Below are 20,313 nucleotides of genomic sequence, written 5' to 3'. Positions count from 1 at the left end.
CTGTACCCACCCCCTCACTCACGCCCCAACCAGGGCTTTAAAAATACTGTAAATTGTGAAAACTACTCCCAGTGTCTCAGCAAGATGCTCGTTTTCCATCTTCTATGTGAGGATTAACACTGGGAAAATGACTGTGAATATTACTTTACAATTTTTATGACAGTATTTTAAAATACTGGTGCCAGCTTGACACCTACAGTATATTATTCTGTGTGTTTGGTTTTTTTGCCCTTTGCACAGACCTTAAACTCTGATTAAAGTTTAGTCCAGAGGCTCAATAGCAGGAGAGTTGGCATTTTTCACCTCTTTAATCATATTACACTTCTTTTGGTTTTGTTCATTAAAATCAGTGAAAGGGACCACGTGTGCTTTGTTTGTTGTGGGTTCTGGAAAACAGGCACCTCCCCCATTCCCATTGACTGTTGTGCACTTAATTCCTTGGGCACAACACTGGAACTTTCACCTGCATGCAATCTAACCCTGTAAACTTCCAAGGGGTTGAAAAACAAACACGGTACTGTACAGTAACAAAACATTGAATGGAGAAGTCCCCGCGGATATTTTTTATCTACAAGTCCTGCCTTGGGGCAGACTAGAGCTGCTGTACTTTCAGTACAGCTGCAGTTAACTTTTATTAAGCAGAATGTTGCACGTTGTCAATAAAACCTGCACAGAGTACACGATGGTGGATACTGGAATAATACTGCTTATTATCACAAAGGGGAAAATGGCCTGTTGAACTCAAAACCTTGATCCTGTCCACTCTTTATTGGCGAAAATAAATCGTATTATACCAATATCTACTGTTACTCTGTTAAATACGCACATCTCTCTGGAGATCTATCTAATGGTATCTCATTTGTGTATATTTATATGCTCTGTGTGTGTGTGTGTGTGTGTGTGTATGCGCGCACACAACTCATGTTGTGCATTTCTGTCAGGGCACTTAGCATTCCCTCAGCTGATAAGCTGACAGGACAATTTGTGCAGCAGGGCTGTGTTAGGGGGAGGATGTGAGCAGAAGTGCACAAGGGTTGAATGGAGTGGGCAAGCGCTGGTTTAAATCCTGCCCTGCGTTGTGCGGGATGTTGGAGGGTTCTGTAGCTGCTGCAGGCATGTGAGAGGAGGGAAGAGCGCTCGTGAAGGGTACAGCGAAGTTAGAAGGCAGCGCAGAAAGCAAGTTTGCATTGCACTAGGGAAGCGGCGTGGGGAGCTACTGGTGCTGTTTGCAGTATGCTTGTAGTCCGTGTGCTGTGGGGAAAGGCAGTGGTACGTAAGAGTGAAATGTTCTGCAGTCTGAGCTCAGAATCCCTAGGCATAGTTCATCTCAAAAGATCACAAACCCCGTATAGTCTTCATTAACTTTCTACATTTCTGGGGATCAGCTGCCACGAACTATAAACTCTGCTCTCTGCACCTTTGTTGTTGTTCCATGTGCATTAAGCTAAGGCCAAAACATAAGATAAAACTGTGAAGTTACTTCTTATTAGCTCCATTCTTTATCCTTCTCCCCACCCATTCCTTCCAGAGCATGGACACGTGTCTCTAAGTCTGGTTCCCCACCACCAATGGACTGTGTGCTGGGAACAGCATCATTTTCATCCTTGATGCCAGTTCTGTGTGCCCATGTAATGCTGCAGGCTTCTGAGTGATGGGGTAACAGCTGGACAGAGTCAGCCCTTAGAACCTGATTTTCTAGGTCTGGAAACCTTCAGGTTCCTGGCATCACTCCTCCCCCTACCCCACCCCCACCCTTGGATAGCAGTGAGGCGTCTGGCAGTTTGGGGAGAGGTGTCGGTTCCTGCATGTGTCAGGTCAGAGTTGCACATATGAAGGGCATCTCTTTGTTAGTGGGGCATGTTCCTGCAGTCTCAGACCTCGCTAGCGTAACAGCATGCCACACATAAGGTGTCTCTTCCTCATGGCGGTGGTGTGTACATACCAAAAGGAAGCCCCCAGACACCTGTTCCTGTGGGTTATAGTTACTCTCAGCAGTGTGGTTCCTTTGAAAGCAGGTTTGTAACCTTTCTTTTTCAGTGTCTCCAAGCTTTTGGCTTCCCTACCCTGTCAGCAGGAGTGTCTGTTCTTTTAAAACTGTCCATGCTCCTGGTTTAAAGACCATGACACGGTTCCACCCCCGCGCTCCCCTGGACTCCAGTCAGATTGTGAGCCTAGAAGTGGGGTTTGTGTCCTTAAGAAAGTTTGGTGCCTGTAGCAAGAACTTGGGATTGATGTATGTCTTGCTGTGTTCGTTTGAGTTTGCACTGTCAGGATTCGTTTCCATGGGAGCCAGTGGAGAAATGTTTGCGAGACTGTGCTGAGGGGTGCAGGGGGCTGTCAGATCTGGGAAGAAGCCAGCTGACTTAGTGGTTTTATTAAAACATTACCCCAAAAGAGAGACAGACGCAGATAACCCTGATTCCTGTTGTGTAACAGAACTCAACCAATTGGGTCTGTCAGGGTCACTCTCATGCCTGGGATACCCCGTTCCCAACCCTTGGCTAAATGCTGGAGGAAGAAAGCCTGGCTCAGCTAGAGAGGGCTGGATAAATAACGCATACAGCAGCAACCAAGCAGCTGACCCAAGCTGTGGGCCTCGGCGTGCTTGTGCTTTTGGAGGTACATTTACCCCACCTCTCTGCCATCTAGCCATGTTCTGTAAATCCGGGGTTAGCCCCTCTGCAGCCACATGCTCAGCCTGGAAGTCTGTCGGTAGTCTGCCAATGAGAGACGGGAGTTACCACCCCCCAACGTGCACAAAATCAGGGGTATCTCCTGTCCCCCTCCCAGTACGGGTACCTCAGAACGTGTACTGTTCACATTTTCACTGACAATCGGGTTAATGATTGTGAGTGAAAATATTGTAATTATCTGTAAATATGTAGTTAACAAATTGACCTAGTTCCTGTATTTTTTAAGTTTTTGTACTAAAGTTTATAGATACAGTATGTGCCAACTAGAGAGGAGCTACTGTCGTTGCCAGTTGTAGCGCAGCCTGCATCTAACCCCTTCAGTTGCCCGTGTGACACTAAGGATTCATGCTTAAATATCGTAAGGATGGGGGTGGGGGGGAAGATAAGGGAGAATAATGGCTTAATTTTCTGCCCAGGTGGAAATGCTTCTGGAACTAACAAAACATGATTGATCCATATCTTCTATATGGGTCCCCTGTGTTTTAGATGCGTGTATGCAAAACCTCTGCCCTTTCAGTCTAAATGCAAAGTGCAGGGATGTGGACAGTGCAAAGGATAGAAGTGTTGACGTGGAGCTTTTTCTGGGGTTGAAACTCACATAAACAAAGCCCAATTTCTCGCTGTCCCTTTTAACAGCACCCTTTTATTGTATTTAAAGAATTGTACAGAAAATACATATTCCCCCCACACACACACACAAAGGGTTTTGATGCCAGGATAATCTAAAGAGCATGTAAACCATTGGAGAATAAATTAATTTTATGAAGCTCGTTGCCTGCTTTTAGTGCCAGTATAACACATTTCTATGGCAACTCTGAGCTCAGCAGAGTTTGGAAATGAGCACACAGTTGTTAATGAACTGAAGTATGTAATCGCTGCGTTTGCATGGCTTGGCATCAGTGTTAGACTAGGGCCACCTGAAAGCATTGGAGGCAAATTCTTGCTTGGAAATGGTCATTTGCTTAAGTTTCACTTGACTAAATGCATTGCTGAGGCATGGTGTGTTCTCCTGGAAATCGCATGTGGTCAGGGAATGGAACATGCAGAGGTTGGGGGACAGTTTTCTGCCATCGAGCAGGCTCTCCGTGCAGACTGGTGGGTGTACTCCCACTGCCCTGCAGGCAGATGCTTAGGTGGTTGAGCTGTAGGCTACAGCTGGCTTGCATTGTAGTTTTTGTTTTCAACACCCATTACTAAATTAGAGAGTCTTTTCCCTTGGATTGCATATGAATGAAATAATCTGTCTCACCTCACTTGTCCCACCTTCACTGAGTATCTCATGGCATAGGCAAAGCTGCAACCCTGGAATAGCTCTGAGAGCTAGAGGTCTACAAGAAAAGAAAAATTACCACTAGGGAGACCAGTCATTGGAAGATGTTTAAGTTTCCCTGGAGGCTGTTGGGATGTGAACTCTTCAAGACACTGACAGGATCAAAGAGGGAAGGAAATGCAGAGATGGAGAGGCGTGGGTGGCGGGTGTGGTTCCTGGCAATCAAAACCACCTGCTTCCTTTCTTCAACCTACCTTCCTTCTCCTAACCCCTCTCAGCTTTCACCTGATCTTGCTTGGAAGAGGGACACTTTAATCTGACCAAACCAACTCAAATGGGGGGTGGGTCTGATGTAGATACATTAACACTAAAAATCAGATACAGAATTATACCGACTTGAAAATTGTAAATGCTGAAGACGTTTTTATTAACACTTGGGTTGCTAAAATTCCTATTTATGTTCTTCCATGGAAATCATTAACCCATTTAAAACTTAAGGCAAACAGTGATGAAAATGCCGGATTACCAGGAGGATGTTAGCTGTCAGAACCCCCTTGGTTTAGTATACAAGAGAGGTAGCATACCATGCATTAAGAGGGGTAGGAGAAGGCTGTGTGAGGTGTGTATAGTGTATATTTTTAAAAATAGCTTATTGCTTGTATTATGAAGACTTTAAAGACAAACTTGAGAATTCTAACATAACTATTAACAAATTGAACAGAAGTTACCCCACTGCGTTCGGAGCGTCTGGAATGTATAATCTGTTTGTAACCCAGAATGATTTATTCTTCTACCAGTCAGCCAGATATCTTATTTCTATGTTTCATTTTGTATATCACTTTCCCTTTTGTTTTCATGATTTCCAGCACGCTTCTGTTTGGTTGGTTGGTTGCACAAGTATTGTGTAAACTAAAAGAAATTTTAACTTGAACCTGGCTTTTTTACTTTCTTGGATTTTCTTCCTCCACACTTTTTGGGGGAACCGGGGTGGGGGGGTGTATTTTCCATGTGCAGCTTCCGGGTGAATGCCTGGTCTTTTGCCAGTCAGCTAAAAATGCTTCACTGTCAGTTGCTTTAAAAGAAAATAAAAATGTCACCTTATCAGTTCTAGGTAACGCATGGGGAGGAGGGCAAGCGCACACCTGTAGCAGCACAAATCTGGCGGTTGCAAAATGAAGGCAAAGCTTGGCTTTAACTAGATAGCTGCAGAGCTACCCCAAGTCCCACGTGTTCTCGCCACAGCCCGGACACAGGCACAGCTGCCATGACCTGCGGTGGGAGCTCAGCTGGCATGAAGGCTGCAGCATGTAGCCAGGTTCCCACAATGGTAGTGGGAGTTAAAATACCCGTGTCCCTCTCGGCTTCCGCCTGTGGGGTCATTGTTACACCCCTTGCTGTCTGCCTGCTAACGTGAGTGGGAAGAGGGATGTTCACAGACACCAAGTAATGTGTTTACTTCTCCTCCCCCTCCCTCCCCGCTTCCCTAACAACCTTCAGCTCATGACCAACAACTCTTCCCCAAGGCCCCAGCCTCTGTCCTTGGCCAGTAGAGGGCTTGTTCATTCTGGGGCATTGGGGGTGGGGGTGTAAACATGGCTTTAACAAAGCAAGGCCAGGAGCCGGCCATCACTTTATCATGGGGGGTGCTGCCCACGCCATTATAGTGAACAGAGGCCTGAGTCTTTAAAGCCCGATTCCTACAGGGATGGATCACCAAGGGTTAAAACAGGAAAACTGGACTCCTTCCTGCTCACGTTTCTGTTAGCACCAGCTGGGATGGGTGAGTCTACAGGTGTGCATTTTCCTTTTGGTAGAAAATGCCACAAGCACTAACTGATAAGGCTTATTGTACAGTATATTGTCCGTATTCTGGTATCCTTCTGGTTCAACATACATTAGTGCTCATATATAACCTGTATTAATTGTATAGATTGTGCATTTAAAGCTGTTACCAAGTTGTCAGAAAATAAGAGAAGAGAAAATAAGGTCGTATGTAATATTTTGTTTGTAAGTATCCTTTGTAACAGAGCAAAGGAAATGTTAAAAAATCAACTGTAATAAAGTAATTTTAGTACATGGAGCGTCTGCTGCAGGTTTTGAAAGGTGGGATTTAGCCAGGACTCTGGAGCTAATGCCGCCTCCTGTGGAGAGCACCCGAGGATCAGGGCATGGGCGTCACATCTCCCCTGAACGCAGTTCCTTCAGCAGCACAGCGCCCTCCCGTGGCAGGGGCACGATGGAGATTGCTTTGACCAGGGGGCGCTTTCCCACCCCAGCACGCTCGGGCTGGCCGCTGGGAAGTGCATGAGCTAGTGGAGTTTCATAGGCACAGGGGGAGGCTCAATTAGCCGCACCCAGCCCTGACAGTGCGCAGCCTGGGCCATTTCCAATGTGGTGGGAACACACCAGTCATGTCAGCCAGGTGGGCTTTCAACAGTCTGCTTCTGTGGGGGGGGGGATGACCGGGCCTGTGTGCGCAGTGCCTGCCATGCGGGTGCGAGCGCGCAAGGGGAAGGCTGTGCAACATTGGGGGGTGACTGCGCAGTGCTGCATGGCCCTTGGACAGCCTCTCCCAGGGACGCTATGGAGAGGTGCTAGACGCAGCACCTGCCTGGCGCTACCTGGTGTAGGACCTCTGCCAGCTGAAGATCTCCTGGAGGTGGCAGGCGGCGGAGGAAGCCTCTCTCTTCTGCAGGACGCCCCTCCTGTACCGGTGCAGCCCCTTCAGCCTCTCCTCCGTGCGAAAGAACTCCGCGACGGCCGTGAAGTACTCCAGCGTCACCTCGTGGCTCCAGGAGCAGGGCCCCTCCCTCAGGAAGCCGCAGTGCCCGCCGTGTGGTGTCAGCAGCAGGAAGAAGTAGGGACTGCTGTGGAAGAGCTCCATGGGGAGGGTGCTGGCCGGAGGTCCCCGGACGGGGTCGTCGGCGCTGCAGATGCACAGGACCGGGACGGCTGTTTCATCCACCTCCCGGAGCGGGTCGTTGCGATCCCAGTAAGCGTCCCAGGTGACAGGGTGCCTCTTGGTCTGGCAAAAGAGGGTTTCCTCGAATTCCCGGAGCGAGCAGCTCCTGAACAGCCTGCCTGTCTCCACAACCTCTGCCAGCGCGGTGGCATACCTAGGAGGGACAAAGGCAACAGGCAGGGGCGCTCTCACATGGAGCGCCTGTGTCCTTGTCATTCACCAGCACATCGCTGCCCCCTGCTGGATGCTATCAGATTTCTCAAGTGTTTCACGCTGGAGACGCGTGTCCAACGGCTGCCATAGCTGGCTAGTGGCACTGCCCTGCAGCGGTTCTGGGGTAGGCGCTCCTGAATCCTACCTCCAGTGCCTAGTCTGTTTGGCTTAGTGGGAGCCTGAAGCCACAACATGGCAGGGGTGCTAGATACCATGGTGATGGGCACGTTACAAATGCTTGGCTAGGCCATAGTGTTTGTGTGCATCCGCCCCTGCGTTCGTGACACACCCAGTTTGCATAAGGCCTTTGAACTCCTCTCTGCACCTTCCCCAGGCCCCACCCGGGGGAGCTGGGTCCAGGGTGCCCTGCTTCTAGCCCGTTCCACCCAAACCTACAGCCAGTTAGCGCCGCGGGTGTACGTGGCCATTGAATGCCTCTGCTTTTGCAGTCCCTGCCCGTTGAGATCAGAAGGGCCCCATGGCAGCTGTTGTTGGGGCAGGGGTGGCCTGGGGGCTCTGTGGGTCCAGCCCTTCCCTGCTGCAGGAAAGGAGGCGAGTTTCTCGCTCGTTTGTCATTTTGGTCACTTGGGTTGGAAACCATAGCGACGAGGAGAATCCTAGCACCTGGCCTCCCGTCCATGGCTCTGGTTTCCATGACAGCAGGCTGAGGCTGCTGCAGCATTTCAGTGTGGGAGATGGCGAGCGGGCCATGCTGTGCGTGAGGAACCCCGCGACCACCCCAGGGTGAGTGGCACCAAATGCACTACCCCTAAGGGCAGGGCATCCCTGGCTCCCACGCGCGGAGCGAGGGACTCCATGCAGCCCAGAACAATAACAATCCAATTCAGGAGCACGAGAGTCCGCCTGCCTCTGGGCTGGCCTCCTGAGCATGGCTTTCTCCCTCCCCAGGGCACCTTCCTTCCCCTAGCACCCCCCGAGGTAGCCCCTGGGGCCATTGGACTTCTCCATGTTCCTGGAATTGTCCATTGATGGTCCTCAGGCTGCATTGCGGCTGGGGCTCTCTCGCTAGCAGCGGGGGGGGGGGGCACTCAAGGGTAATGAGTGCAGACAGGCAACATCACCCCAATCAGGTGCCCCCGGCAGCAGACTGGCCAGGGGAAGCTGAGGTCCAGTGGGGTCCTGCTGCCATTCTGAAGCTGCTTGCCTTGACTCTCCTAGAAGGGAGGATTTTGAGATGGCGTGGCTGGTGTGTCTGCCCTTACCCAGCACATCCAAGGCCTGCTCTACACACACACACACACTGTCTCCCCGGATAACTCAGTTGTGGTGCCACTCTGGTTACAGCTCTGGTGTGGATGCAGTTCTAGAGGGTTCTAGGTGTCCACACCTGTATAGCTTATTCCCCTCCCCTATGGGACTAGCTGGGCTGGTGCAAAGCACCTTTATACCAGTATCGCTGTGCCCTCAGGCGGGGGCCGTACCGTTGTACCTGTGCCAGTACAGTCAGTGGTATACCAGCTGGGCGCCAGGAGCCCGCAGCGGGGCGTGTGGCTGGGCTGAGCAGTTACCCCAGGGCAGATCTATCTCCATGGAGAGCTGAGTGGTGGTTTCTGGGCGGAGAGGTAAAACTTCAGCAGAGCTGTTTCAAACTCGGGCAGGCTGGTGGGTATTGTCTTGGGACTTCTGAGGCAGTGACCTTAGCTTTCCTCGCCCAGCCAGGCCCTTCCCTTGCTGCCCGGCTCCAGGGAGTTTTGACAGAAGCTTTTAAACTGGGTCTGGGGCATTTCTAATGTGCCTGTCGGTGTTGGAACAAGGTGACTTTGCTTTTAACAATCCCCCCAACACATGCCTGCTGCTGGACACAGGGGGCTCCCCACTCACTCCCATCGTCCCCCCAAAGCATGCGGCACAGAGCATGTAGCGGGGCTGTCAGCTGGCGCTGGCTCCTCGCAGGGCTGCACTCCACGCTCAGAGGAGCGAGCGTTCAGGAACTGTAGTGTTGAGCTGCTCTCATCTGTTGGGCCTCCCGGCTCCCGCCTGCGTGCTCCCTGCTCTCTCCAGCTAACTGCACAACCTCTGCATGTCTTATCCCCTCACCCCCGGGCTCCGCATCCATCTGCTCCGGCCAGGCCTGAGTCAACGTGCTTGTGAAAGTGCAGGGTGGTGCCCATGCGCTGACCTGCCAGTGCCCCTCAATCCTGATCTGCAGCCCCTGGCTACCCCACCCCTGGGATCCCCAAATCTACCCTACGTCACCCCTGCCCCACCACCCCAGCCCTGCCAAAGAACTTTGTTCCTTTTCCTGCCACCCCCTGGGTGCCCGCAGAAGAAGAAGTGCAGCCGAGAGAGCAGGGGAGGAGCTCGGGAAAGTACCCACCTGCTGAGGCCTCGTTTCTGGTGCAGGAGCAGACTCCACTCATACAGCCAGGGGCACCCGGTCTCCAGCCACTCCTGGCACCTGAACACGGGCGAGATGCAAGACGCTGCAGCCAGATAGCTGGAGGAGCCGCACTCCCCCAGGTAGGAGAGGAGCAGGCCCGAGCCGGAGCCCTCGCTCACGGCGCAGAGCGAGGAACCTGGCTGCCGCATGCGGATGTACGTCACCGCCTCCTTGAGGTCGCCTGGGTCCCCGAAGGCCTGCAGCTTCAGGCTGGCAAGCGGGCTGCCGTTGTGACCCCTGCGGTTGAAGATGACTGGCTTGTAGCCCTGCTCCAGGGCCAGCAGGCAGAGGTGCAGGACGCCTCTGGTGACCTTCCCGGAGGCATTGGGGAGGACAAGCAGCACCGGGGCAGTGCCAAAGGCAGTGGTTGCTCTACTCCTCTTGCTGGTGCCACGGGGCCCCATGACCCAGTCCAGGGCAACCAGGCCCCCATCAGCCAGCTGCAGGAGCTCCCGGGCCAGCTCGGGCTGGCGGGCAGGGGGGAAGAGGAGCTGGAACATGGTCTGGAGCTGAGGCCAGGTCCTCCACAGCCAGCGCCCGCTCTGCAGGGCAGCACCCCGTCGCAGGCTCATCAGCAGGCTCTGGGCCAGGGCGGAGGATTTGCAGATGAGTCTGCAGCGCCCTGCCCCGGGCCCCTCTTCCCCAATGACATTGTCCCCATCGTCTTCCTCGCCTGCACCCCCTGGCTTGCGGCTGGGGAGCAAGCTGCCCCAGCCTGGCCCCCAGAGCTCTGTGGCTAGGAGGCAGAGGAGGGCTAAAGCCAAGGCCCAGGCCGCAAGGCTCCCTAGTGCCAGCATGAGGTGCCTCGCCCAGCTGGGGAAGAAGTGTCTCCCGGAGCCCCCTGCCTGGACTCCGCATTAGCAAATAATGGATTTGTTTGAGGGCGAGTGCGCGGATTGGATGGGGGTTGTGCAAGCGTTAACCCTTCCCCTGCCGGGCGCTCTCACCATGGCCCTGGCTAGCTGCCTTGAGGATCCTCTCTCCAGCCAGGGGCTGGCAGGCTGGGGGGGGCGAAGGGGGGCTGGGGAGGGGTGTCTTTGTGCACTGGCCTTTCCCTGTACCTGGAGCAGGTCTCGGGGGCTGGGGGGCACCAGCCACTGGCATCTGCACTCATAGGCAGGGACATCAGGCCTTGAATAACCCACCCCTCCCCTGGCTGATCTGTGGTGTGGGGCTGGTGCCTGCCCTCCAGGGCCTGTGCACTGCATGGGGCCCCCAGCGTAAAGCATTCCTGCCTCTTTCCACACCAGCTGGGGAGGCAGAGAGCTCGCCTCCTGCCCCCGCGTGGTGCCACACTCCTCATGCAGAGAACGAGCGGCTCAGTTCCTGGGGTGGGCAAGCAGTGCAGATGCCTGGCCAGGCTGAGCTGCTGGAGGAGCCAGGCGCCCGGCCGGAAGCAGGGAATGGGGCACACGCAGGAGTGACCAGGCGAAGGGCGTTGACGTGGGCATACTGGAGTTCAGGTGAAATGAGTGCATGGCTCTTCCGGCCTAAACCCACGGCTCGGCTGCAGGCGCGGAGCGGGCATGCTGCCCCACGGCTCGGCTGCAGGCGCGGAGCAGAGGTACTACCCCCCGGCTCGGCTGCAGGCGCGGAGCAGAGGTACTGCCCCACGGCTCGGCTGCAGGCGCGGAGCAGAGGTGCTGCCCCACGGCTCGGCTGCAGGGGGAGGGTTTCTCAGGGAGAGGCCTAGGCTGCTGGGAATTTTCCCTAGCAAAGCACTCTGCCCGCCGCCCCCCCCCCCCCCCCGAGTGGCACAGAAAGGGAGCCATTACACCCTGTACCAGCCCTGCAGGCCCCTGAGCACCAGGGTGGCTCCCAGCGCTGGGGGGTAATTCACCCCCCTCCTGTTCCCTCTACCCCACAGCCCTTGGGGAGGGGCAGGCCCTTGTTCCTCGGTGCGCTTTAAGGCCCCGATCCAGGGCTGAGTGCTGGTGGGTGACTTTGTAGGCTCAGGCTGTGAACCTGCTCTTCGCCCCTTCCTTTTCTCTTGTCCTGGGCCCCGAGCGAGGTCTGTGTGCACCGTTCAGTGGGGCGCTCTGCACACAGACCCCGTCCCTCCCTGAGCCTCGCGCTGCGGCGCCTGGGGGGCCGTGGGCCGGGCAGGAGGGAGGATTCTGTTTCTCCGGGGCAGGAAAGCCCCCTGGGCACATGGGGGCATGTGCAGCTTCTGTGGCAGCCGGCAAGGGTGAGGAAGGTGAAAGGCTGCTGGGGCCGCTAATCCTGCCACCAGCGCCAAGGCCCTGGGCAAAGTGCTCTGCCCCCAGCTCCTCTCCCAGGCGCACTGGACAAAGTCCACACGGGGTGGCTCCAGGGGCCCCCAGGCTGGGTCTGCCCAGGACAGGGCCTCTCGCCTACAGGCCATGTAGGCAAAGCCATGGGGCGGGGGCTCCACACGGGACCTCACGGCTTAGAACAGAAATGTGCCCACCCTGGGACCTGGCAGATCCCAGGGGCTGCCCTGTTCCCATTGCCCCTTACCCCCCAGCCTCCCCACCCTGTACCCCCCAGACCTGTACCGCCCCCTGCTCCCTGGCCCCCCACTGCCCCATGTCCCCGGCTCGGTACTGCTGCCTGGCCCCCCATACCCCCAGACCCCCAGGCCCTCCTACCCCGTACCCTCCAGCCTCCCACTGCCCCATATCCTGGCCCCGTACCGCCCCCTACTCCCCAGCCCCCCACTGCCCCATACCCCCCAGCCCCCCCTGCCCCGGCCCCCCCAGTGCCCATCCCCCTGGGGGGGGGCGGGCAGGGCCCGGCAGGGGGAGGCGGGCTCTGGCTGGCGAGGGGCAGGGCCTGAGGGGCGGGCAGGGCCCGGCAGGGACTTGGGGTCCCTCGCGCATTAAGGTTTGTTCCTGAACTTGCCGTTGCGGTTGGCGCTGGCGCTGGCTTGGTCTCCCGCGGGGCAGCCCCGGCTCCCCCCAGGCGGCAGGACCCCGCTCACCGGCCCCAGCCATGCCAGAGCCCCAGGGTGCCCAGCAGCAGGGACCCCCTGGCGGGGGGCGGCGCGCGGCTGGCCCCCCCCCCCCCGGTGCCAGCGCCTAGAGCGGGCAGATTGCTGTCTGTCTGTCTGTCCGTCCGTCCGAGGGCACGTGCTGCCCCCTTACAGATCCCGCCCCACCGTCGTCACGTGACAGGGCTGGGTCCTGGCACTGCCCCCCCCCCCCCCCCCGCGGCCCCCCCCCGGCCCGCCCGGGCGGCGCCTTCCCCTTTAAATCCTACACCGCCCTCTCGCCCGCTCCCATTGGCTGCCCGGGACCCGCCCTCCCGCGGCTGAGCCAATGAGACGGTGCCCAGATGGCAGCCCTGCCCTGGAGCCCCACACGCCCGGGCCCGGGGCTGGCGGCGGCGCCCGTTTGCTCCCGCCGGGCCCGGCTCGCAGGTCAGCGCCGCCGGCAGCATGTGGCTGGGTGGGGCCCCGGCTCTGCCCCCGCCCCCGCCCCCGCCAGCGATGTGGGGCGCTCGGAGGCCTGCGACCCCCCGGGGCGCGGGGGGGGGCACCGGGGCGGGGGGGGGGGGGGGGGGGGGGCCACGCTCAGCTGTTAGCACCGGGCTGGCAGGGGGCTGAGCGTGCGCACCAGGGGGTCACGCCCCAAAGGGGGCCGGGGGCAGAGGGGGCGCTGTGGGGCGGGGAGGTGTGGAAGGGCCGCTCCAGCCCTGGCTTTGCCCCCTGGCAGTGGGCCCCACCGCCTGCTGGGGGCTGTGGCCGGCGTGTGCCCTTCTGTCGCCCCAGCACGAGGTGCGTGAGCCCGAGGCACAGAGCCGAGAGGCCGGGGGACGGGGTGCCCCGCACCCTGCTCCCCCACCCGGCTGCGCCAGGCCCCGGGGTGACAGCGCGTCTCCCCCGCAGCAGGGCTGTAGTCCTGCCAGCCTTTCACCTTTGCACCCCTCGGAGCGAGGGTCAGGCTGCAGACCCTTGCTAGCATGCAGGAGTCGGCCTCTGCCCCTGCTCCACTGACATGCCTCTTCTCTCCCCCCCCAGCACGGAGCGGGGTGCCTTCCTCCATCACCCGGGCCCCCTGCCCAGCCTCCAGGCCCGGCTGGTCCAACACATCCTGACCCTCCACGGCAGCGTCATGCAGGAGCGGGTGAGTCGGGGCCTGCACGGGCAGGGGCTGGCTGGAGAATCTGGGGCCAGAGCAGAGCTGCCTGGGCTAGTGGGTGGGGGGCAGAGTCACAGGGGCTGATGTCCTCAGTGCACACACCCCCAGCAGTCGACCAGCCCAGACCCATTTTGGGCACTAGGGAGTAAGCCAGCAGCTAGGAAAATGGCATTGCTCCCACGTTCGGCAGATGCCCAGTGGGCATCCCATGGCGGGTGCAGAGGCAGGAAGTGGGGCCGGTTTTTGATATCATGTAACTTTTCAATGTTATCAGGCATCCAATCCCAAAACATGAAATCCCAGCAAGGGCCATTCCTCAAGGACCCAGAGTCTAATTGTGCAGAAAGCTTCTAAATACCATTGGTAATGCAAGTGTGTCCTCAGCGTAGTCCTGTTCTGGAGAGTGGGGGAAACATTTTGCCTCAGGAGATAGTTTGTGCATTTTCCTGAACCTTTTTGCCTTTGGTTAAAGCAAAAGGCTGTGGTGACAGGACAGCATGAGTGTCTCTGTACCATGTAATACATCTCAATATTTGTCACACGTTGTGCAATGGACTGATTTGAAAAAATGTAATTATAAAACAGATTTCTGCTCGGCCAGAGAGACTAGTGTAAAGCAGACATGGGACAACGACTGTAATTATTTCCTACTGTCACTGACTACAACGACAGTACATGTAAAGTACTAACATGACAGTAAGGTCCCTTCGTCGAAGGGCTGCAGAATGTCTTGTGAGAGTATATTGTGGGAATACTGCAGTATACCCAGCGACTTGTATGTAACCCCTACATAGAACTACTGCATGGCTAATGCAACGTCCTTTGCGCGGTTTGCAGTATCTGTCTCTGACGTGTCCGATGCGCCGTTGCTGCATTTGTCACTGTCACAGCCGCATGCATCAGAGCGCACCGCATCTTCCCTACCGCGCCTGCTCTCCCAGCTTGGTATCGACCGCAGACTTTATCTGTGCACTCTCTTTGCTATTATCGATATCCCTGATGAAGCTATTGACCAGACCCAATCCCAGCGGGACCCCACTCGTTCTGCCCGTCCATCCTGACTGTGAGCCACTGGTAACTACTCTCTAGGAACGGTTTTCCAGCCAGTTTTGCACCCAACTTATAGTAGGTTTGTCTAGGCTCTTTCCCTAGTTTGCTTGTGAGGTCACGTGACTCCACACCAGAAGCCTTACTAAAGTCGAGCTCTACCGTTCCCCTCCCCCATCACAAGGCTCTTACCCTGTCAGAGGAGGCCAGTAGGTTAGTTTGACATGATTTGTTCTTGACTTATCACCGTATTATCTTGTAGCTGCTTCCAAAGTGATTCCTTGATTATTTGCTCCATTATTTTTCTGACTGGGCCGGAATTCCCTGGGTTGTCCCTTAGAGCTAGGTACGGTATTTGCTGATCTATCACCTGGAGCTAAATACTTCCCAAACTTACCAGACCAGGACTGGTCGCACTCCACACCTGCATTAGCAATTGTATTTAGAAGCTTTCTGCCAATTTGGGTCAAAGTCAGCCTCTGGTGGGCCGCCACCTGGCACTTTGTGTGTTTACAGGTTTTCCTGCCTGGATGCCCAATGCCCGTGAGGTGGGTCACTCGCCCTCTGACCTGACCCCTGTCCCCAGCGCCTGGCACTGGCCGTGAGGGGTGCCATGCTGGAGATGGCACGGGGAGCTGGCGGAGGCCGTGGACAAGCATCCAGAGGGTCTGGGATGGAAGGGGGCGGCCGGTGGTGTGGCCCTGGGGCAATGCGGGCAGGTGAGCACGGCCACATGTAAGGGGTCTAGGGGCCAGCTGTCAGCAGGTCCCATAGTGGAGGTGGCGTTGACGGAGGAAAGGGATGGGAGTCCCAGTCCAGCTCTGTACCTGGCTGCAGGTTATTCCCGTCCCCTCCGTGGCAAATGGGGTGGAGTTGGCACTGTGGGCCCTGGGGGGCTGGCACTAGTCTTACAGGGGAACCAGCAGGTGCTCCCCATTTCTGACCCCCCCTTCTCACCCCCCAGGCCTTGCTGAAGCACCCCAGACCCCGCCGCTCACGCTCTGTGGGGGGGAGGCCCATGGCAGCCCGGCGAGCCCCCCATGTGCTGGACAAGGCACTACCGGTGCCCGAGGGCCACCTCCAGCCACGCTCCAGGATCAGTGGCAGCAGCAGGAACAGGTCGGGGAGCCCGACACCAGAGCTCCCAGGAGCCAGCGTGGGCCCTGGCCACAGCCAGGCATGGGGTGGGGCGACCCTTGAGCCCAGAGGTGACCGGAATCACCTGGACACAGCGCCACCCTCTGGCAGCTCCCTGAGCACCCGAGCCACAGCTGGGCAGCACTCAGCCCCCATGCTGCCACCAACAGACGCTCTGCCGCAGGCCAGTGCAACTCCAGGAGGTGTCAAGGGGTCTGCGGCTCTGCCCCCCCCAACGCCCCAAGTGCAGGAGGGCCCTGGGCGCCTGGCATGCTCGTGTCCCAACGCTGTGGCCCAGCGGGGAGCCGTGCCGGAGGGGCAGGCCCCACAGGCCTACGTGCCCACGCCCCGCACGGAGGAAGCGGCCTGGGCCGCCAGTGCCCTGACCTTCCTGCTGGTGGTGCTGACCCTCGCCATCCTGTACACCCGGCTCCACCGCAAGTTCCGCAAGAGCCAGAGCCTCTACTGGGCCCCGGGCGACGCGGGGCAGGAGCCCCTGGCCGGTGAGTGCGCACAGCCCCCCTCCCCTCGGGAGAGTGCCCACAGCACCTTCCTTCCCCCCTCGGGAGAGCGCCCCCAGCCCCCCCCCCCGCGTGAGTGCCCACAGCACCTTACTTCCCCCCGTCCCCTCGGGAGAGTGCCCACAGCAGCCCCCTCCGGCGGGGCCTGACCACGCTCTGTCTCTGTGCAGCTCTGCTCAAGAGGCGGCTCCTGTCGGCCCCCAGCAGGCGCAAGAAGCGGCAGCGGCCCCAGCAGAGGCGGCTGCTGCTCCAGGGGGCGTCGAGCGAGAGCTCGGACTAGCGGGGAGCGCGTGGGCACAGACACACCTGGGGCCAGGGCTGTGCTGCGGGGGCAGCTCCCGCTTTCTGCTGAATAAAGTGTTTGAAGAGAGTTGCTGCGTCTGGCTGCCCCTGCTGGGCGGAGGGCAGGAAGGGCTGGCCAGGGGCGAGCCGGGGCTGCTGGCAGACAGGGCCACAGTCACAACTTTATTTGATACAAATGTACAGTACACACCTGGCCGTACAGGCCCCAGCCAGCCTGGGCTCTTCTCCGCCCCTTCCCCACTGCTTCCCCGGGCACCCAGCTCCTGGGACTTGGGCTGTAGAGCGAAATCCAGACTCAGCTCCTGGGGCAGTGGGGGAGGGCCCAGGGGCTGGGCATGAGGCGAGGAGCCTGCCGCGGAGCAGCCGTGCATGGGGAGAGGCTGGGGGCTCACACTCACACACAGGGAGAACATGCCGGTCGCCAGCCATGGCTGGGCTCCGGGTCCAGTGTAATGCTGTGGGCTGAGACCGCTATGGGGGCGGCTGCTCTGCCCACCACAGACAGCTACACACGCTGTACAGGGGGCGGGGGAGAGGGCCGAGGGCTCCCCGCTGCCCAGTTAGTGGTTCCTTGGCTGAGGGCAGGTGGGGCTGGGAGAACAGAATGAGGGGCTATGTACAGGGGGGCACACGCAGCTGGGCATTGGCACCTGCTCCAGCGGGGAGTGTCCATAGGGCTGCTGCGTGGGGGAGGGGGCTGGGCCAGTGCCACGCCAGGACACTGGCAGTGTGGGGGGAGGGGGCACGGCCGGAGCCCCACGCTGGCAGCACGGGGGGCCAGGAATGGCACGTGCTCAGGTCCCAGGGGCAGACTAAGGACACTTGCGTTGGCTATTCCCCAGCCCCACGTCCTGCCCGGGGGGGAGCCGCCAGGCAGGGACCAGGCCTCACTGCTTCTTCTCACGGGTGGTGATGGTGACTAGCTGCTTGGCGGCCTTGGCGATGTCGTAGGCACACTGGATGACCTGCTGCGTCAGGAGCTGGTAGTCCACGGGCGCGCCAGGCTCCGGCGGCATGGTCTTGCGGCACTCGCTCTGCAGCCGGTAGGCGCTGGCGTTGAGCAGCCGCAGGGAGCTGCGCACCGTCTCCAGGGCTGGCTTCTGCAGCAGGGCAGAGACAGGCCTTGGGGCTCAGCTCCCGCTGCCAGGCAGGGGCGCCGGGGGCAGGACAGGGGTGGAACCCTGGGCACAGGACAGACTGGCCCCTCTTACCTTGGGGAAGAGCGAGGCCATCTCGGTGACGGCGGAGTGGATCTTCTCGGAGCAGGGCACGAAGCTGGGGAGAAGGCAGAGCTGTGAGGCCTGGCCCAGCCACAGCACGAGTCCCACCCCCAGTGGGGCGTATCCGGGACGCCAGGTGGCTCCAGCTCCCGCACCCAACCCCCAGCAGACACCCAGTGGAGAAAATGGCCATACCAGCAGCTGGGAGCTGGAGCAGCCTACTCCCTACCCCCAGCAATGCAGCCACTTCTGGGGGATGGGCAGTGGCAGCAGCACACAACGGCCCAAGAGATACTGAGGCAGAGCCCTTAGACCAACCGGAACTGCAGGGGGTCGTTGGCTGGCAGGATCCAGCCCCCAGCCCCTCCCCCACCATGAGGAACCTGGCCAGGAAAGGGGGGGCTCAGCTCTAGTGCCCAGGGCTCTGAGCCCCCAGCCCCAGTTCCGCCCCTACCTGTCATGCTTGAACTCCTGGGCAGCCCGCAGCAGCTCCTGGATGTTCTTGGTGACCTGCTCGGTCTTCAGGATCACGTCCTCGGTGCTGGGCAGCCCGGGGTCCAGCTCCCCGTCCAGGGCCTCCAGCTCCGCGTGGAAGTCGTCGTCCTTCCCCAGGTCCAGGAACCGCTTCCCGTCCATGCTGCAGGGACGGAGCCGGGCAGCAGGCCATGAACCAGGGCAACCCCCGGTCCAGCCAGGGAGGGGGCTGTGCCAGGCCCATGGGAGGCGTTCACTCGCCAGGAGACCTGCCCCAGGCTGCTCCAGGGCCCTTGCCTCAGGGGCTGCACACCAACGCTGGGTGGGATTCCCAGCGCTCTGCCCGCCAGCATGGGCACCGGGCCTGGAGAGCCGCCAAGTGCACCTCGGCCCCGCCCCTCCCCTGATCAGTATCTCCCTAGCCCTGCCCCCCACCAAGCCCCGCCCCTCCCCTGAGGAGCATCTCCCTGGCCCCGCCCCACCCTGCCAGGCCCCGCCCCTGACCTGAGCAGCACCTCCCTGGCCCCGCCCCTGACCTGAGCAGTGCCTCGCCAGCCTGTGTGTTGTCATAGTCGCTGTCAGTCCCGCTGCCGTGCCGGTCCAGCTTGCTGGTCTAGAGGGGAGGTGGAGCAGCGTCAGGTGCAGGCTCCACCCCCAGCTCCCCACGGGGTCCATGACCCCCCCTCCCCCATGGGGCTGGGGAACCCCGTCATGGGGCTCCCTGTACAGAGCTCTCCCCCACCCCAGGCATAGGGCTGGAATCTGCCCCAGTGACGGACACAGGGACGATGCAGCCACTCCACCCACCCAGAGATGGGCACCCCCAACACCCAGCATCGAGGGCTTAAGCCCCACTCGTCTGCCCCATGGCTGGTCCCTCCCCCTTGGTTCAGAGCGAGTACGTCACCATGTGGCGGGCGCCATCCTGCACGCCGGAGAGCAGCGGGGAGGAGGGGGGGAAAGGCACCAAGGAGGCAGACACCCCCTTCCGGATCTGAAAGAGGACAGGGAGAGACGGGGCAAGTGGGTACGAAAGGTGCCAGCCCCTCCCCGTACAGACGGCCCATTGGCACGCGCGAGGAACACCCGACTCCCAATCGATGACGAGTTACCCCGTCCAAAGTGGCTGCACCGGGGCTCCAGCTGGCAGCAGCCGCCCCTCAGGCCCTGGCCCACTGGGGGTCCCACGCTAACCCCCCGCACTGCGACATGCGCACAGAGAGCGGTGGGGGGCAGGGCTGGGCTGCCCACGCACACCGTGGAGAGAGGGCAGCAGGGCTCTCCCTGGGGGGAGGCGCCGGCAAGGCACGCAGACTGCAGTGCACCCCTTCTCCGGTGCCACAGGGCCAGCGTCCCCCCCCACGGGCACGGGGGGCGTTTATCACACTTATAGCAGGGTGAGCATGACCCATTGGGCTCCCCCCCTCTCCCCCACAGGAAGCCAGTCCCAGGATCTCTCTGCGGCTCACCGTCCCTCCACCCCCCCACCCCGCCCGATGCCCTGGCCCCCTTACCCGGTACCCGCTGGCCGGGATGTGCGTGGAGTACACCGCTTCATCCTCCACCTCCTGGGGACACAGCAAACGTTACCCCCCAGAGCTGCTCCCAACAGTGCCCTGCCCCACCGCCAGCGGGGCGGCTCAGGCCCCCCGTGCCCCAGTCAGCGCCATGCCCCGTCAGCCCCCCTCAGACACCACCGTGGGGAGTCCAGCTGCCTCGTGGCCACTGACAAGCAGCATCGGCACTCACTGGGCAGCCCAGGCCCCATTCACACAGACCAGGCCTCAGAGCTGGGGTTAGGACCCAGGAGTCCAGGGGCTGGTCCCTCTAGGCCATGCTGCTGCCAAGAGGGCACTGATCTCGCAGCATGCTGGCTGGCAGCATGGTGCCCTCTGCCAGCACCCGGTGGCAGAGACCTGGAGTGGGCATGGGGGGCCCTGAGCCATGGAGCCCACAGAGCGCCAGGCGG

The 20,313-nt window shown here is 59.3% G+C and overlaps 3 protein-coding genes across 3 annotated transcripts in view; 1 reads left to right on the top strand and 2 right to left on the bottom strand.

The window, feature by feature from the left end:
• Positions 1 to 5,217: 5,217 nt before the first annotated feature.
• On the bottom strand, positions 5,218 to 10,913 carry ABHD15 (abhydrolase domain containing 15). Its single transcript, XM_024217549.3, has 2 exons — positions 9,477 to 10,913; positions 5,218 to 7,079 (listed from the first exon to the last, which is right to left on the bottom strand). The coding sequence occupies exons 1-2, from the start codon at positions 10,334 to 10,336 to the stop codon at positions 6,581 to 6,583; spliced, it is 1,359 nt and encodes a 452-aa protein (XP_024073317.2). The 5' UTR covers positions 10,337 to 10,913; the 3' UTR covers positions 5,218 to 6,580.
• Positions 10,914 to 12,820: 1,907 nt separating this feature from the next.
• TP53I13 (tumor protein p53 inducible protein 13) lies at positions 12,821 to 16,715 on the top strand. Its single transcript, XM_029912537.1, has 4 exons — positions 12,821 to 12,921; positions 13,522 to 13,627; positions 15,654 to 16,329; positions 16,518 to 16,715. The coding sequence occupies exons 1-4, from the start codon at positions 12,821 to 12,823 to the stop codon at positions 16,625 to 16,627; spliced, it is 993 nt and encodes a 330-aa protein (XP_029768397.1). The 3' UTR covers positions 16,628 to 16,715.
• Positions 16,716 to 17,285: 570 nt separating this feature from the next.
• GIT1 (GIT ArfGAP 1) overlaps positions 17,286 to 20,313 on the bottom strand; it is a 28,968-nt gene continuing 25,940 nt past the window's right edge. The window contains exons 15-20 of the mRNA XM_029912536.1: positions 19,859 to 19,912; positions 19,252 to 19,338; positions 18,881 to 18,957; positions 18,325 to 18,507; positions 17,862 to 17,925; positions 17,286 to 17,750 (exon numbers count right to left, since the gene is read on the bottom strand). Coding sequence (XP_029768396.1) covers positions 17,538 to 17,750; positions 17,862 to 17,925; positions 18,325 to 18,507; positions 18,881 to 18,957; positions 19,252 to 19,338; positions 19,859 to 19,912 — 678 coding nt within the window. The 3' untranslated portion in view covers positions 17,286 to 17,537. The remainder of the gene's footprint in view (positions 17,751 to 17,861; positions 17,926 to 18,324; positions 18,508 to 18,880; positions 18,958 to 19,251; positions 19,339 to 19,858; positions 19,913 to 20,313) is intronic.

This window comes from Terrapene carolina, unplaced genomic scaffold (assembly GCF_002925995.2).
Source record: "Terrapene carolina triunguis isolate 2854851 unplaced genomic scaffold, T_m_triunguis-2.0 Scaffold231, whole genome shotgun sequence".
NCBI classification, from domain to species: Eukaryota; Metazoa; Chordata; order Testudines; family Emydidae; genus Terrapene; species Terrapene triunguis.
Note: the sequence above shows the minus strand (reverse complement) of the source record. Positions and strands in the feature narration are given on the sequence as shown.

What these genes read in the sequence shown, in the direction of transcription:
- ABHD15 (XM_024217549.3), bottom strand. Translation starts at nt 10,336, where the DNA reads ATGCTGGCACTAGGGAGCCTTGCGGCCTGGGCCTTGGCTTTAGCCCTC. An exon ending in CAGAAACGAGGCCTCAGCAG is followed by an intron (nt 7,080 to 9,476) that starts GTGGGTACTTTC and finishes TGTCCCTCCTAG; the next exon opens with GTATGCCACCGCGCTGGCAG.
- TP53I13 (XM_029912537.1), top strand. Translation starts at nt 12,821, where the DNA reads ATGAGACGGTGCCCAGATGGCAGCCCTGCCCTGGAGCCCCACACGCCC. An exon ending in CCGCCGGGCCCGGCTCGCAG is followed by an intron (nt 12,922 to 13,521) that starts GTCAGCGCCGCC and finishes CTCCCCCCCCAG; the next exon opens with CACGGAGCGGGGTGCCTTCC. An exon ending in GCAGCGTCATGCAGGAGCGG is followed by an intron (nt 13,628 to 15,653) that starts GTGAGTCGGGGC and finishes CTCACCCCCCAG; the next exon opens with GCCTTGCTGAAGCACCCCAG.